This window comes from Pipistrellus hanaki (genome assembly GCF_964339955.1).
Source record: "Pipistrellus hanaki genome assembly, chromosome: 2".
Classification (NCBI taxonomy): Eukaryota; Metazoa; Chordata; class Mammalia; order Chiroptera; family Vespertilionidae; genus Pipistrellus; species Pipistrellus hanaki.
This window is the reverse complement of record NC_140504.1, coordinates 46014421-46032935: the sequence shown is the minus strand read 5'-3', so window position 1 is coordinate 46032935 and position 18515 is coordinate 46014421. Positions and strand designations below refer to the sequence as shown.

The 18515-nt window shown below is 37.4% G+C and overlaps 1 protein-coding gene across 1 annotated transcript in view; it reads left to right on the top strand.

Annotated features, from left to right (window-relative positions):
• The first annotated feature begins 9764 nt into the window (after positions 1–9764).
• The window catches only part of FGF12 (fibroblast growth factor 12), a 504156-nt gene continuing 495405 nt past the window's right edge, over positions 9765–18515 (top strand). The window contains exons 1-2 of the mRNA XM_084873522.1: positions 9765–9872; positions 10026–10171. Of these exons, the coding sequence (XP_084729648.1) occupies positions 10159–10171 (13 nt within the window). The 5' untranslated portion in view covers positions 9765–9872; positions 10026–10158. The remainder of the gene's footprint in view (positions 9873–10025; positions 10172–18515) is intronic.

Here is an 18515-nt window from a genome sequence, read left to right as displayed (position 1 = left end):
CCATGAAGAAAGATGTTTAAATTAATTTCACAAAATTCTGTGATTCTTCTCAGTGTTGATATCTCTTCTGAATTCTGATTTTCAGCTTATAATTAAGATGGATAAACTATTACATTTTAAAAAAATTCTTTAATTTTTGTTGCATTTATGCATTTAAACAATATTTAAATAGTTTATTGAATTTTATATATAGAGAGGAAGGTAGAGAGAGAGAAAGAGAGAAACATCAATGAGAGAGCATAACACCAATATGCTGCCTCTTGCTTGCAGCTTTCTATGGATTGAGCCCACAACCTGGGCATGTGCCCTTGACCGGGGATCTAACCAGCAACTTCCTGGTTCATAGGATGATGCCCAACCAACTGCCCACACTGGCCATCATTTTTTGTTGCATTTAGACTTCCCTGGTCCTCCATTCAGGTCCTAGTTGATACTTGTTGCATAATATCCACCTTTTAGGATAATTAAGAAATAAAACTCATAGAAGTATCGAACAGACTGTCCAACTTATGAGGAAAGGTGGGGGTTGAGGAGGTAAGAGATCAACCAAAGGACTTGTATGCATGCATATGAACATAACCAATGGTCACACACAGGGGGGTGGTAAGGGAATGTGTTGGGGGTGGGGGTGACCAGGGAGAGATCAATGGGGGGAAAAGGAGACTTATGTAATACTTTAAACAATAAAAATCTAAGTTAAAACACACACACACACACACACACACACACACAAAACAAACAAACACCCCCCCCCCCAATTATAAGAAGGCACCATTCTCTTGGTGATTCTCCCATCTTCATCTGTGCTGTTCTCAAATGCCTACTTTTTGTACTTCTAAGACATTATCTTTTGGCACTATGATCTGGAGCAAATAATGCTGAGTGTAACAATAACAAATGATTTGGCATGTGCATCAATGTGGAAATGGGTTTACAATTACACAGTAATGTATCCTACAAGAATATGTCATCTTTTTAAATATGCTTTTCTAACATACTTACGTTCAGTTGAGAAAACACCACATCCATTATTAGAAGGATAGAGTGGCTCTTTGTATTCTGGGAGGATTCTTGACAGATGATTGCTATATTTAGCGAGGGAAGCTAACATCTCACTTAAGGAGGGGAAGAAAAACTCTATTCAGAGATAAAACCAAAAATTTAGGTATTTTAAGTTCCCTGCTTAAAATGAGAAATAATTATTGCAACAAAACTAAAGGAAGTGGGTAACAGGGTCAAACAGTAACATTTACTTATATTCAGAACTTGATACCAGAAAATAAAAATCTATGGAATATTTGCCATTCATGCATTATTTTTTTCTTGACTGAGTTAGGATGCTGGTTCAGCTCACGGTGGTCTATGAGCAGGAAGATTGTTAATGAGGAGTGTGTGTGTGTGTGTGTGTGTGTGTGTGTGTGTGTGTGTTGGGGAAGTAAACAACTAGGGAGGTGGGGAATCCTAAGACCAGAGGAAGAAAAAAGAAAGGGTGAAGGAAGCTGAGGTATAGGAAGACAACAGTGGAGACCTCTATTTCTCCAACCAGGAGGTTCAGAGAGAAAAAAAGCAAGAATAAGTAGATCCAGTGTAGAAAAAGCAGTGATATTTAAAGCTCACTTTTTATTTGCACCCAGGGTATAATGAATGAATGTACCAACTATATTAAAGGTTTTAGAAACTGGATCTTCATTCATTTGTCACTCACTGATTGGTTCATTATTACTCTATGCTTATTAAGTTCTGGGCACTCTGCTATGTGATAGGAATACCTTATCTTTATAGAGAGACAGACATATAAACAAAAGAGAGACGTGGTTGAGAAATACAGAAAACACAATGAAGATTCAGAGGTTTCTTGGGAGAACATTTTAACTGGATTTTGAATAAAAAGGAAATGTTCTAGGCTGAGAAGGAGTGAACCCAAAAGTTCCATCTAATTCAAAAGCTCTGTGAAACTGAGTTTGTCATTCTTTATTTATTACATCCTTGAGTCATCTGCCAGCTTGGTTTATTGGCACGATGTAGGGGGTGAAAAAGAAATAAACAAGTGAAAAGTTTAGAGGAGAAAGAGGAAGTGAGACAAATGGAAAGAGACTATTTGGATAATATTTATAACTCTTCATTTAGTGGTTGAATGACATTAATGGGCCCTGGTAGACTACTCTTTCTTCACTTCAACCTAGTCTCTGTTTTATACTCAACTGTTTTGTACTTAATCAACACAGGGAATAAACAGATTGTAAGATAGCTGGCCAATGTGGCTCCATGGTTGAGTATTAACCTATGAACCAGGAAGTCATGGTTAGATTCTTGGCCAGGCACATGCCCAGGTAGTGGCCTTGATACCTGGTAGAGGACATGTACAAGGCAGCCAATCAATGGTTCTCTTTCATTAGAGATGTTTCTATCTCTTTCTCCCTCTCCTTCCTCTCTGAAATCAAATATATTAGAGAGAGAGAGAGAGAGAGAGAGAGAGAGAGAGAGAGAGAGAGAGAGAGAGAGACTGTAAGATAATGGTTAAAAGGGCTGACTTTGGATTCAAGAAATTCCAATTTAATATTCAAGAGTCTTATCCTCCATGGGCCTCAGGTCTCATATAAATCTAAAGGAGTCCCAATGTCCCTTCTGGCATTGGTGCCAAAAGGAATGTGACATCCTGTGTGATAACCAAGGGCTAACATGCTTTCTAGTGAAGAGTAATACTGTGGTCCACAGATACAAACTCCCAGTGTAAGGGCTGGAAGGAATTGACAGACTGTTTGGTCCAACTCCTTTCTTTGATAGAGAAAAAAAAACCTGGTTAAACCTTCTCCAATATCCTTCTTGTGACAGCTATTAGTTGTTAACTATTAATACCTTGAAATTCTCCAGAGAGAAGGAAAAATGTTTATTGAGTGAGTTTGAAAGAGATTGGGTATGGTGAATGTTTATAGTCATAAGCTATAGGCATAAATTAAAAATAAGATGAAAAACAAGATATTTTAAATTGGAACAGACTTCAGATGACTGAGAGAAGGTGTGGGAACCTCAGCAGCATCATGGTCTCACAACCTCAGGGTCTAAAAATTAGAACACAAAATAACCCTTTGTGCACAACAGCAGTCTGCATTCCACCTCTAACTACAACCTTCATCTTTGCTTTCTTATCAGCTGATCAATACAGTTATCTCAGTGGGGTAAAATGATTAAAGAGGGAACAATGACAATGTAAACAATTTTGGAAAATACTTTTTAAAGATAGCAAATATAAAATTTCATTTGCCTTTTAATTTTCTAAATTGTGGAGTGTCGATATTATCAACATTGGTCATGATCCTCCAAGTCTCTTTTATCTATCTATCTATCTATCTATCTATCTATCATCTATCAATCTATCTATCTAATTTTAAAATATATTTTTATTGATTTCAAATAGGAAGGGAGAGGGAGAAAGATAGAAACATCAATGATAAGAGAGAATCATAGATTGGCTGCCTCCTGCACATCACTAGGGATCAAGCCTGCAACCTGGGCACATGCCCTTGACCAGAATCAAATCTGGGACCTTTCAGTCCACAGGCTGACACTCTATCCACTGAGCCAAACCGACTAAGGCGGGCCCTCCAAGTCTCTTTTAATAATGCCCTTGGGTAATAGACCTGTGGGATCCATTATACTATTCTATTCTTTTGCTGTTATTTCATTTCATTATTTTTTCCTCCCGTTTTAATAGCACAGTGTTGGCACTGTGATGTGGTTAATTGCTTCATTTCTGCATGTTTCTTTGTCTGGGTAGCTGCAGCCACTAAGTGAATAGAGATTTGAATGTAAATATAAAACAAAAAAGTTTTTCACCAAGTAAGAGCACTGATAGTGGAAGAAATCTTTGATACTATTCATCACACAAATGATACACTTGCACCATATCAATTGGGCATCATGTAGAATACATTATGGTGGCTGTTTATTGCTGGCAACACATTTAGTGTAGTACCATTTTCAGTTCTCCAATAAAAACTTATGGTTGTGTTTACTAAGTGAAATGAATAGAGTTCTGAAATAACAGATGTCAGTGTAATATTGTACAAACAGGGCAAGTCCTCCAACCAAAGGATGTGCACAGAGGGCATACCATTATGGAGAAAGCTCAAGGGAAAGGGGGCATCAGCAGGCTTGGCTCATAATTGTGTTTGTAACTTGCCATTTGACTTGGGCAAAGCTGTTTTTCCCACCTTCAGCCTCAGCTCATTTAACTTTTGTATAATGTTTGGACTATAAGATTTTTGAAGTTTCTTCTAGCTGTGAAACTTTAATGTAAACACTGTCAATGTACAGACTACTGGTATACCCCAACACCTAGAATAATATCTGGCATATGTAGGTTCTCAGTAAATATTTATTAAATACATTAATATTGACTTTTAGAACTACTTATTCATGTGCTATTTTTCCCAGAAAAAAATATTGAGCATCTATTTGTTTGAAATGTGAGGTGTTGAGAGTAGAGTATGAGGATATGGCTTTATTGCAAATGTCTACATTCCTTCAAGGCAGCATTTTTAGTCAAAAGATGCACAAAAAATTGTGCATCTTTTGACTAAAACAATGTTTATTTAATTTACTCTTATCATAAAACTCAAGGATTGGGTGTTCTTCATAATAATCCCAACCAGCTTTGAGAATTTATTTTTGCATGTCATTTTGTCAAGTTGTTTCTTATCCCTAGAGTGGAAGGGGCAATTAGTTACAATGTGTTCTCCTCCTTCCCCTATATTCTGTTTGAACTGATTATTTCAACCTGTATTTACTTGGGACATAAATATTAATGAGATTGGCACACCTCATTTTAAGAGGTATCATGCCAGTGTAACAGATGGTCTTTGAAATTGTCAGTTGAGAGTGTATGTATAAATCTCTAATATTATCAAGTGAACAAAAGTCCTTAACAAGAAATGTCAAAAATGTTTGTCAGGTGGCCTCCAGATGCCTTACCTATGCATCATTGCTGTGCCTCACCACTCTGCAAGTCTCTTTAGACTCTTAGTAGCCTTCAGAGTAATTATTGTTAAGTGATGCAGACAGGTGATTCCTTGGAAAAATGCACTCAGATGACCTGTATCCTCTTTTGCCATTTCCCATCTTTTACAGACTGTTCCTTACATAGATTGCATACCTGCATCCTGTATAATTTCTATTGAAACTTTATCACTTGCCATTTTCTTCTTAGGAAGATTATTATTTTACCTTCACTCAAGGAAGAGAATAAAAACCGCACATGTAGTATGTAATAAAGATAAGTTGGCTTTCTGAGAGACACTACCTAATCTTCACAGCATTGTTACTTTCATATGGCTTTGCCATGTTGACTCATTATCTTATTTCCATTGAAAATTTTGTCATCTACTTTATTCTCCCTTCTTTTATGATGAATTTCATCCAAACTCCTGACCTAGACTCTTTGGGAAGGCATGGTCCATGTAGGACTCTGCCTAAGAGATACTTGAACCTAGAGCTGATAATTTATGTTTTGCCCAACAGTAAACACTGCACACTTTTGTTAACTTCCTCTTGATAATCTTCTGCTTCTTGCAGGTCACTTATAATCCTGTTTATGTCATCAGGATTGCTGATTGATGCCTCCCATTTGCCAAATAAACTGGCTTTGCAGCCATGAAAAAAGCTTTATTTCATTAAACTCACCAACTATTAATTAAAACTTTCTAAGCTCCACATACTAGAAGCCAGAAATACAACAGTGAACAAATGGACATGGCTTTTGTCTTTGTGGATCTTACATTCTGATGATGGCTTGGAACTGACAACCCCAGAAGAGACCTTGAGTTATCACTTCTTCTGTCCTACAGTGAATATTCATTTGTGGTGGTGAGTTGATCTTACTGTCATCACCAAAAGCAGTTCTTAATAGTCAACTGTTATTTTCTTTACAACAGATTATCCAATTATACAAGATGAATAGTAAGAAAATAATTGGGCACAAAGAAAAGGTCACAAATTCCTTTCAATTTATATTTGTCACTTCTGGAAAAACAGAGTGAGAGTATGAAAAAAAATATGGGCTTGTAATTGATTTGACATATTATTGAGACTCTTTAAGTTGTTAATTATAATGTAACACATTGTTGTTTATTATTCCCACTTATTTATATTATTTTTTGTATATTCCAGTAGGAACCAAAGCTAGAGAATCTGGGTATGCACACATAACCAATCAATTACATGGGTTAACCAGAATTAGGCTGGAGTGTCAGTGTTGGCGTTGCTACTCTGATTCAACTGTATAATAGAAATAATATGGCCATATAATTTATTGCTGTAAAAAGGACAGTTTTTGATGGTGAAAGAGGACACCCAAAATACAAGAGGTCTAATCCTACCTAATCTTGGCATTTTGAAATAACAAATTACTGGGCTACTAGTCTATTTTCTTATTTTAAGTCATCTTTAAAATACAGATAATAATGGTACTAACCTCATAGAACTTTATAAAAATAAAATTAATTAAAACATTTGGAATTCTTATAATAGTGCCTGGCACATAGCTATTAGTAGTGCTAGCTAAATAATATTATCATCACTACTTGTTATTATAGTACCTATAGTCAATGCCATCTACACAAAACATGTATGCTAAATATTATGATACATCAAATATTTATTAATGTTTCCTATATTCAGGACATTCTATCCACTATAAAAATATAGAATACAGGAACCCGGTTTTAGTAAGGAAGGAGAACAGGAGTAAGATGCACATAGATAATTATAGTACAAAATAGAAAGTAATAGGTGATGTAAGAGAGGTAAAGAAATAGCAATATTGTTATTTTTAATAGAGAACATTTTCTGATTAAAAGGATCAGGGAAGATTGTAGGAGTTAGATTGTAATTTTAGTTGAATCTTGAATAAAATATAATGTTTGAATATGTAGACATTTGTGTTAGAGGTGAAGATATTCCAAGGATGACTATGTAAGAAAAGGTGGAAAAGAAAAATCTAGAGCTTTGTTTAGGATAATGACAAGTATTGTCTAGGAGTAAGCTTGGAAAAGACTTGAAAGATAGTCTGGAACAGATAATGGAAAGATCTTTAAAGTCAGATCACAGATTTTATATTACAATTTAATTCATTTGCTATTTAATAAAGCATCTGGATTTTTAAAATTATGAATAAAAATCATGAAAATTCACAAACTAGGAGGCTCTCCCTGTTCTTGTTCATTGTAGACAATGGGGAGGTGGTTACATAAGAAATCATCCAGGAGGAGCTGGATCACCTCCGCCTGTGAGGCAGGACCCTTGGGTTCTGAGCCTGGTTCTGCTCCGCTATGTGACTTATGCAAGTCAATATCTTCTCTGTCTCTCCATCTGTAAAATATTAAAGGTTATGTAATGGGCTCTAAATGTATCTCCTTTTCTAAAACTTTCTAGAGGGGAAGAGGATATAATGGGGTACAGTGTTAGGAGCAGAATATATTTATCCCCCAAAAATATGATATCGTTCTCTTTTTTCTTTTTTTTTGAGAAATCATCTAAGTAGTTGCTTTAATATAATTATTTTTTTAGACAGAAAGTATTTGCACACTATAGAAAAGAAGATAAGGAAAAATAAGAACATAAAACCAGCCATAATGCTGTCCCTAACACATCTACACACATTCTGCTCTGATAATTTTTGTCATTTGCCACTTTCTGAGTCCAACAGTCACCTACCTAGTCCCATTTTCTTTGTTCTCCTCTTCCTCACCTCTTAGTTGATGAATCTCTCTAATGTGTGTTTTGGGGTATATATTTTTTTCTAACCATCGATGTTTCTGTTTTTTTTTTTTTTTTTCTGACCATCTTTCTCTTCAGCCACCTGTCTTCATATATATGTATATTAATCATAAGATTTTACCAGATTGTGAGAGTGAGAAGAAAAGTATCACATGAACTTCATTAAAAACAAGTTTAAGGAAATAATAGGCTATTTTTTTATATTTAAAAATATATATTTTATTTATTTCAGAGAGGAAGGTACAGGAACAGGGAGACAGAAATACCAATGATGAGAAAGAACCATTGATCAGCTGCCTTCCGCATGCCCCACATTGCGGATCAAGTCCACAACCCAGGCAAGTGCCCTGACCAGAAACCAAACCGTGACCTCCAGGTCCGTAGGTCTATACTCTCCCACTGAGCAACACTGGCCAGGCTAGTCTATTTCTTGAGGAACAACTTTAATCTCACTCTTAGCGTTCTTTCTAAAAATGTCAAAATTTAAAGAATCCTGAGTTTTGTGATTTTTCCAAATATTTACTTTGGTATGCAGTATGAGAGCCCAAAGGTGAGCAGACCTTAGGTTGTGGCCTCTGTAATTCCATGCTCTGGCTCCGGTGTTTTAATTCCTCAGTGCTGCATGGATGTAGGCTTTGCTGAATGAGCCTCATTAGTGGAGTTCATCAGCAGGAGCCCTCCACTAATAAATGTCCCAGTCTGGTTGAAGTGTCATGATTAATATTTGTAATCAAGGCCTTCAGACATTGAAAAATCCCGGATGCCTTCTGAATCACCAGAACACTGAATTTAGTCAGCCTCAGGTTTCTTGTTGGGAGTACATTTTATTGTATTTCAGTGTTTTGAAAATTGGGATTAGAAGTCTACTATGGAGGGATCTCTGTGGAACCTGAGGTGTGATTAATCTGCACATCTCTCTCCTTAGCCATGCCAGACAGCAGAGTTTTCTAGATTTGTTTTTTATACCTGAGACTAAGACTATTATTCTCAAGGAGAGAATATTCTCTCAAAAGAATTTGGACTATTGAAAGAAAAAAAGTAAGTGAAGACACATTTATTTCCTCTTACACATTTTACAGATAAACTAAATATAGTGTGGCTTTTAAAATACTCTGATATGAAAGTGGCACTTCAGGAATTTCTGCTTTACATCTTTTCCTTATACAGGAAAAGCACTCCTCTGCACCTTCATAAAACGATGATGTGTACAGTTTTAAAGTACTTAGTACATCAATAAGGTGCCTCCCCACCTTTGGAGACTACTTTTTGGTTGATTATTGGAAAAAAGCTAAAAAGAGCACCCCCACCTCTAAGTATCCTCAGCATCATTGTTTAGAGAACTTTACAAGCCTCAGTGGCTGTTAATGGATGTTTTGGGATGGAGGCAAAGGGGATCTCAGGGAGGCAAAGAAATTAAAGTCTGAGTAGCAAAGAAGTGGGGGAATACTAACCTTTGTTAGCTCCAGGACTACTCCCATCCCACCCCCTGAACACACACACACACACACACACACACACACACACACACACACACACACACACAACAAGAACAGGAATGCAAGGAGAAATATAAATCCGGTGGGGAAGCAGATCCTCCAGGGGGGAAGCCTTCAATTGGAAAGACTGCAGCAGTAAGGAGAGAAACCCAAATGATGCCCCTCAAATAGGATTCCTAAATCCCTTTTCTTCCTTTCCCCCTCTCTGCCTTCTGAATGAAGCTGGACCCAGCTCATGGACCATAGTCTCTTCTAAGGTTTCTATAATCCATCCTGGAAAAATCATATGAAACCAGGACACAATCCCAATCCCATCCATTTCTGGCGTGCAAAGGAAAATCCAGTCCGGCCTTTATTTTTCACATTGCTTCCCTGTGTCCAAAAGCTTCAGCAATTCGGCAGGGATAGCTAGGGAAGGTATTGGGGAGAGGAATGAAGGGGGCGGGGAGCAGGAGGCGGTGAAAAGGGGAGGGAGGATGCCCTGCGCATGCGTGCCGGCGCCTATGCAAATCGTACATCCAGAAAGCAAAGTGGGATGATCTGTCACTACACCTGCAGCACCAAGCTCGGAGGACAGCTCCTGCTTGCAGCTTCCAGATCCAGGTAAAAATCATCTGAGCGGGCACCGTGCATGCATTTCAATGCCAGCTGTGCGCTGCAGTCTATCCCTCATAGAGGCAATCTGCTGCTGCCTGCTGCTTAGTGTCCTTTGGTGGCTGACTGCAGCTTCAAGGTTTAAGAAATCCCATCTTTCAGGAAGCCTGAGGGAAAGGAAGGAAGTACTGGCGAAATCATCATCAGATTGGCTTCCCAGGTTTGGGAATCTGAAGCGGGCCCACATCTTCCGGCCAACTTCCATTGAACTTCCCAGCACCCAAAGGGGACCGAAATGGAGAGCAAAGGTATGTCTCTGTCCCCTTCCGGGGGACTTCCCGCTGCATGTGCGTGTGGCCAAGGCGGTCCTCAGCGAGGGGACTGCAGTGCTTGGGGAGCGAGCATCGTACTAGGTCGGTAGGAGGAGATGCTATGTCCGTTGCAGCACCCAGGGAATCCTGGCAGAAGGGCCACTTCTTTTTAATTCCAACAGCTCAGAAGACAGTGCTTAATACTCCGTCAGTTGCTTAGTGAAGTGTGACGAGTTGTTATTATTTATTTTTTTGGGGGGTGAGGGTTGGGGGGGGGGAAGGGAGAGCGTCTTTACCTGGTGGGAGAGATGTGTTGGTAAAGCATTTCTTTTCTATGGAATCGATGAGCTCGAATAAATATAATTAATCTGCTTTAGTATTGCTGACAGGCATAGGTCTGTATCTGATATCCAATAATGCATTGCTATAAAAATGTTTGGATTTCTCCACCCCCACCCCGGGAAGATGGTATTTTTGGGTGTGTATGACCACATCCTACTGCATTTTCAATATATATATATATATATATATCAGCAGATAAATTGCTTCTATTTGATACAGTGTGCATTAGAGCTGACCTCTAAGAAGAACAGTGTGCTGGGAGTACTGCTTGACTCCCAAACACGATGAATTTACTAGTTGTGGACATGTATGTCTTAATATTCTCCTCCTAAGCAATTCCGTATGATGTGCACATGCTAACTGGGAAAGGGACTATAAAAACCAACTTCGGATGGCATATTTAATACACAAAAACAAAATGGCTATTACAACTGTGAGAATGGATATCCTTTGGGTTTAACCCCATCTATGCAGGTTTCTTTTTTCTCCTCCTCTTCCTCCTTCTTCAAACACTCACCAGATTGCAATAGCTGTGAGTGATGTGGTCAGATACCCAGTAGGAATATTGGAGGTACTTGATTCCAGTGAAATCAGAAGAAATGATGTCAACTTTTATGAAACTATATTCATTACCAAGCACTGGAGAAGCTATATTTGAGACAAGGTTTTATTTTTAAACCAGGAATGTCAGTCATTGTGCTAATGTGCTCAAGATCAGGGGATGGTGGTGGATTCCCTATTTCTGGGCTGATTAATAAAACCAGCATGTTGAATGATAGCAGACCTATGTTGAAGAAAGTATTTTTAAGTATTTAATTAGCAGAGTTAAGTATTTGAACCTAGGTAAGTATTTACAGTATGAAAAGAACTGGATCAACATGAATTCAGACTAACTGGCAATTTTTATTTTAGAAAAGTGATTGTTTTGATTCACTGATGGGCACTTAAATGACTAACAGTGATGTACATATATAAGAACATCCAAATACTTATATATCTACATATACAAATACAAGTATAATGAGGCATATATTTATTAGCTATTATAGAACCCATTTTAATGGAGAAGTCTGTAATATTCCAGTTGATTAAGTATTTCTGGAACATAAAGTTAATGACAGACATTAACTGAGAATATTATTTTACTATGAAATAGGTTTTTGTGTGCTTAAATGACCCCTGCTATTTGGTTATTAACTTGTTTTTTATGTTTGTGTTTTGGCAATGATCCTTGGTAATGTTTGGCTTCCAATTTATATACTTATTCCTGGTCCATCATAAATATGATGCATCTCTTACAATATTTTTTTCCTTTCTTGCTCATAAAATATATTACATGTCACTCAAAATTCCAGGTGGTTTATGTCTCAAATTGACAGTAGTAGAATTCTAAATATTCTGCCAGTCTTGGGAGTTTTGAAAGGAGAAAGAATCTAAGAAATATATCTGAGAAGAATCAGGCCAGAACTTCTATAGCTCTTCAGATAACAGCGATACAGGCATGAGTCACAGCATTAACCAAAAGGCAATGAAGAATTTTGTCCCAAGTCAATATTATGGTTATTCTGCAGAGGTACCATAATTGCCTTATGCAAAACACATAATAAATGCTTTTATGCATGTTAGCACTTGAGTTTCCTTTACAAAGGAAGTAGCTAGTAGTGACCACATTAGGAATGAATAAATTTTTTTACATATTGGCTTTATTTTTGATGCAATTGGAACAGTTAAGCATTGCAGCTAACTTAAAATTTTTATAAGTGCATTAAAAGGTGTGTGTTCCATTCAAATTGATCCATCCTTTATACTTTGTGCTGCCATGTACAAACTTCTCCCCCCAACAGATTAAAATCTATTTCTAGGAAGACATTCTGAAATGTAAGTACATAAAATTATTTTTCCTACTGGAAGCTCTTTTAATATAAATTAGAAGAATATTATGGCATGATTCAGTTGAGGGTTCAAGAGTTCTTTATCTCAGAAAAAATCTAATGGCTCAATTATTATTGACTCCTGTCACTTGCATTTGACAACCTTCATGTTACCTCTAGCATTTGAAAATCTTTCTTTGAGCACTGGTCCAGAGTTTCTAGCAAGTCGAACTTCAGTCATTTACAACTAAGATCAATTTTCTTTTGTTTTTTCCGTATTGCTTTGCATCCCTTCCTGTCATCCAGGGAAAAGAAGAGAGGAAAATAAATTAGTTGCCCTAGCAATCAAGTCACCATCTAATTTCAGTGATCTTCAAGCCAGGGTAATTAGCATAGCTCCAAAGGTTTGGGTTGGTTGGTGCACAGTTGGAACAGCTTTGATAGAATTTGTGCCTTGCAGTGGCTCACAAACTTCGCTGCACAGCAGAATCATCTGGCATACTTTGTGGTCATTCTTGTGCGTAGGTTGCACCCCATACCAATTACATCAGAGTATCAGGGTGGAAGACATATATAGATAGTTTTAAATGATCCCAGATGCAATAATGTTTGGGAACCACTGATTTTGTCTCTTGATAATCAAAATGTGGTTTGAAAACTAGCTTTTTTTCAACTGCAGAATATTTTCTTTACTCCAGAACAATTGAGTCAGAAACTTATTTTAATAAAATCCCCAGGTAGTTTGAGAATCACTGATTTAGAGTGAGAAAATATATTTCTCTGTCTATCTATCTATCTATCTATCTATCTATCTATCTATCATCATCCATAATTTCTCTATTGCTATCTCCCCCTCTCTTCTCTATTTTCCTCTTCTGACAATATGTTACAGCATATTAGGAACACCTGTAGAGTTTTTAAAGCATAAAAATGCTTAGGCCACATCTCTAGACATTCTGGTTTAATTGGTCCTGGAGTGAAACCTGGCACAGGTATTTTGTAAAAGCTTCCCAATCGATGCTAATGGATAGCTAGAGTTACCCACTGGTCTAGACCCTTGCTATTCAAGGTGTGGTCCACAGACCACATTAACAGCAGCATTAAAGCACATTAACATTACTTGGGAACTTGTTAGAAATGCAGACTCTTAGGACCCACCCTAGATTTTATGAGTCAAATGTGCAGTTCATCAAGGTCTGCTGGTCATTTATATACACATGAAAGTTTAAGAAGCACTGGTCTAGCTCTTGTGGAACTGATTATAATATCTGAGAATGACATCACTTCAGGCCCCTCAGTAGAGAAGATTTGATATGATCTCACTAATCAATATGGAAGCTCCTGGATATGTAATCATGATATAGGTCTTCTTGTTGCTTGTGGACAGAATGGAAATGAAAGGAAAATAAATTGCCTGCCTCATGGTTAGATCAGGAAAAACACCTCACTTTAAAAAATATATATTTTTATTGATTTCAGTGAGGAAGAAAGAAATAGAGATAGAAACAGCAATGATGAGAGAGAATCATTGATTGGCTGCCTCCTATACCCCCCCGCCCCCACACTGGGGATCAAGCCCACAACCAAGGCATATGCCCTGACTGGGAAATGAGCCATGACCTTCTGGTTCATAGATCAATGCTCAACTACTGAGACATGCCAGCCAGGCAAATATCCTCTCTCTGCTCTTCCTCAAGCCATTTACTTTCAACTCTGATTATCTTTAAACACTTATTTTCTAAGTCTATTCTGAGCTCCTGACAATGCCCTGCTATATATCCAAGATAGTGTGATACTAGACTTTTTAACTCAAGGTACATCTTAACAGAGTGAATATAGCTTTACCCTTTTCCCATTGTCATGTCTCTGTTCAACTCTTTTTGAGATTTATTTGCTATGGCTCTTGTTTCACAAAATCTCCCCTGACCTCCCCATATCTGATTTGCCCCTTATGTACTGCATTTTATTTTTTACAACATGCATTGTAATTTTATGTTCTTTATTTACACAAATGTTTATTGAGCATCTGCTATATTCCCAATGTACTAAGAAGCAATCTCTGATCTTAAAGATCTCACTCTCAAATTCCTATTAATAGATTGTCCTTCTTCTGTAACATACCTGCAGCTACCCAGGAGCCTGCCTCATATAAAACATTTCCATTTTCCTATGCAAATGTGTACTTGAGGGACTCAGATTGTGTATGTTGAACTGCATAGCCTTGATTACTTTCTCATGCCATGTTTGTGCACCAGGAGATTGTTAAGTTAGGAGAGGCAAAATATGTTTGGCTACCAGGAGGGCGACAGAAACATCATTTTTATTTCAAAACATAGAAGTCAGTAACTTGTTCTGCTTTTTCTATAGAGATCTGTATATATGTTCCCAATGAATATTCAACTCTGTTCTGGGTTTCACAGCATCCATTAGAGTCCAATCAGAGCCCCAAACTAATGCATTTAATGTATAGAACAGTCATGTCTCTGAAAACAAATTGTTTTACCCTCCAGGAGAGAAGGAAAATGTCTACGTAGTAAATCACTTAGAGAACTGGGAAGTGATTTTTAAGAAAAGGTCTTTTGTGATTAAAAATAACAACAACTGAAACACTGAGGCCATGGTGGTGGGATAAGTAAAATAAAATGTAAAAAACATAATGTAATAGAATAGGCATTGAATAGAGGAGACTCATTCTTACCTCAGTGTTAATTTTATTACATCATTAGATATAGTTTTCCAGTCTGAGTCTCAGGATTCTTAACTATTAGAAAAAGTTCATTTTGTTTGATTTAGTATATTTACTGAGATGCCATATTGCTTTGGGCACATTATTAAATCCAGGGGACAGAGATTTAAATAGTGCATTGGCTCACCCTCCAGGAGCTCACATTCTAGAGATACACAAAGAAGCTGTGAATTTCTAACTCTGTGTATCTCTTATGCAGTTATAACATTTTATGTCATTTATCTTTCAGAATTAGAGTAGGTTACCTAGCAGGCTAGAATATAAAATCATCCAGTAATTAATGACCACCAGAGAGGCACTTAACATTCCACAGCAATAATGCCTATCTTTTGTCCCCCCTTTGGTTTCTTTAAACAAAATTGTTGTGTGGGAGATCATTTGAACTCAAGCAAAGTATCCACTCTAAAAGCTGTTCCAACTGACTAGATACCTAGCTAGTAACCCAATGTGTGACTTAGATGGCCATTATGAGGCTCATTAGCATTAGTAATGAGTCTAGAGGTGGCCAGTTAGTTATCTCCTATCGTTCCCTTCTAGTGTTGTGTGATCATGAATGGATTTGTGATTTTTCATGCATTAACAGCCATAAATAACATTGATGAGACACTTTGTATCTTTTCAAAGGGCTTTTATTGTCATCTCCCTTTAATTTCTGTGATTAGACATTTTAACTTCATTTTATAGATAACAAAAAAGAGGCTCAGAAAGACTAAGTGACTTAGGCAACACATCTTAACTTTGTTCCTCTGTAAAATAAGAATTATTGCTCCCACCTGAAGCCCCATACCATAATATGAGTATAAAGTTAAACTCATACCAATAAAGCATTTAGAGTCCTTTAGAGTCAGTCTTTCATCATTATTAGCTGTGTTTGTGTTTTCACTAGACTGTGAAGTCTGAGAGGGGAGAAATTGGTTCTTTGACACCTTTGTAGTTTTAGCAGCAAGCATCCCACATAGATACACAGCATTATCTCCACTGATTTCCACAAAGGTTTCCATGTACAAAGAGGGACTTCTTTTGTACTCATTTTATATATTTTACAGTTACTCCAGGAATATCTAAATTCATTTCTATGTTGCTCAGGCTTAGTTTGAGGCAGTTATATAACATCTTGTGGAGTTGAAGGTGGAGATATATTGGGTCAAGTATTATATATCTTCGATGGACACATAGATGTCTAAAATATGGCCACAAACAGATTCTCAATCAGGGGTGCACAGCAGAACCACTGCGTACCCCAAGATACATAAGGCTTATATATTTAAGAAGCACCTCGGGTGATTAGGATGTACACCTTTAATTATGATGAATCAATAAGTGAGCTACAGAGTGGTTACCGTGAAACTATAACATGTACCTGCATCCCTTATCAGGAACACTACAGGACTCCTACTGCTTGGACCTTGACTTTTATTGTCACCCTTTTTAGTGTTAAGAACGTGTACATGTAGAAGAGAGACCTAATTTCTGTACTCCAGGCTTGTGATGGAACATAAACATGGAGAGAGTCTGAGGCTAAGATGACACATGACACATTGTTTCTCATTGTCTTCATCCTCATCTCCTTGTTAGCATCCTTGCAGGCAGAGCACGGTGGGGGTTTTCCAGGATCTATGTCTACAGTTCTAATTTTAGTTTGCTCTCCTCTCCAGTTAGTTTTTTTTGAAACCATCTCTTTCTCCTTGTCTCTGGAATGTAGGACTCCCACCCAGGCAGACCATGGCATTTTGGAACTGTGATGCATTGGATGGATGGCACCTTGGCAGGACACCTGTTGTCTTTCCACAGACACTGTCTCTCTTTCTTCAGCACACACTCTGTCTTGCATTTACCTGAAACAAGCCCTCCCGCCAGTGATTCAGAGAGGACAGGCCATTGAAAGAGGGGCTTAAAACTCCTGAAAGAAATAAAGGGAAGTTGCTGCTCTGTGGTTAGGTTTTTGTTTCACTTCTATTTGGGGACCGGCCATTAGCCTGAGAAGCAGGCCAAGGGGACTGGGGTGAGGAAAAAAATACAGAGACTTTCAGAGGCCATTCAGAGGATGACCAAACACATCAAACATTCCTTTAATCAGCAGTCAGGAAGAAGCAGCAAGGCCAATGTGCCAAGTATCCATCTCTCCCCATCCCATTCATTCCTACACTTGTCACCCATGTGAAACAATTAGGTTTTCCTCAAACCCCAAACACTGCTAACCTTCAAACAGGGTGAGCAAACCTAACATAAGGCAGATTGGGAAATGCTTTTTCAGCTTTTTGGAAATTAATCATCTAGATATGTTTCTGATCAAAACAAAACAAAACAAAAATCTCAGAATGTTTATGCCCTTAGTCTCATTCATGTAATAAATTGGGCTTAGAGAATCTACAAAGAAGAGAATTATACAAGATTTATTACATAATCATTCTAATTGTTAGAATCTGGATAGTTTAAAATTAGATTATTTAATCAGTTTTCTCCAAAGGCTCTTCTTTCATTTCAAAATATTTTCAACATTCCCAACACAATCTAAAATTGAATTTGGTTTACTTCTTTCTCTATTCTGGAACTTAGAGGAGAAATATGTGCTATATATCAATAGAAAGGTTGTCCTGTAAATGTCACTGTATTCACAAGCCTTCAAATAATTTAAAATGAAATGGCACAGGTGCTTTTTACTTATGGACTTTGCATCAACATCAGCATGAAAAGCAAACTGATAATGCAAATATAGCAAAACCCTCAATAATACTAAGACAAAGGAGACAACCAAAGCAATTTTAGAACAAGATGATTGATTGCTTTATTTAATAAGCAGCATTTATTCAGTGTCTGCTATGTGTTAGAGTCTCTAAGGCCAAGCTTTTCAAACTGGGCTGTGCATACTGGTGGGACTATGAGATTGTATACTGGGATGACTCACAGAGGCACAGGAAACGTGCATGTTCTGATGAAATAAAACTGACATTAGACTATACACTGGAGAACCTGGGTTCATGTTCTAGTCCCTCCATTCAATGGTGAAACCTGGGAAAAAATCTCTTCTTTCTCCTCTCCTGAGTTCAATGTCCTAAGCCATTCTTTAGCTCTATTTGGTTATTCATTTCTAGTTTTGTAGTAAAGAAACTGCTTATTTAGCTTGTTTGTGTTTTTTCTTTACTTGTTCCTCTTTATATTTGATGTCCATAGAAAATAAGTCAGGGTGGCCATAATGGTCACATTAATTATTTAAGACCCACTGTAGATTTGAGCTAGTTGTTTAATGCTGTGACTTTTATGACTGAGGTTGTTGGTTCTATAACTGGATTGAGCAATTGAACTGGGTTGAACAATTACTTTGGTTTCAAGTGAGAAAGCATTAAGACTGCTGGGAAATTGTTACTTGGCTATCTATAGATTG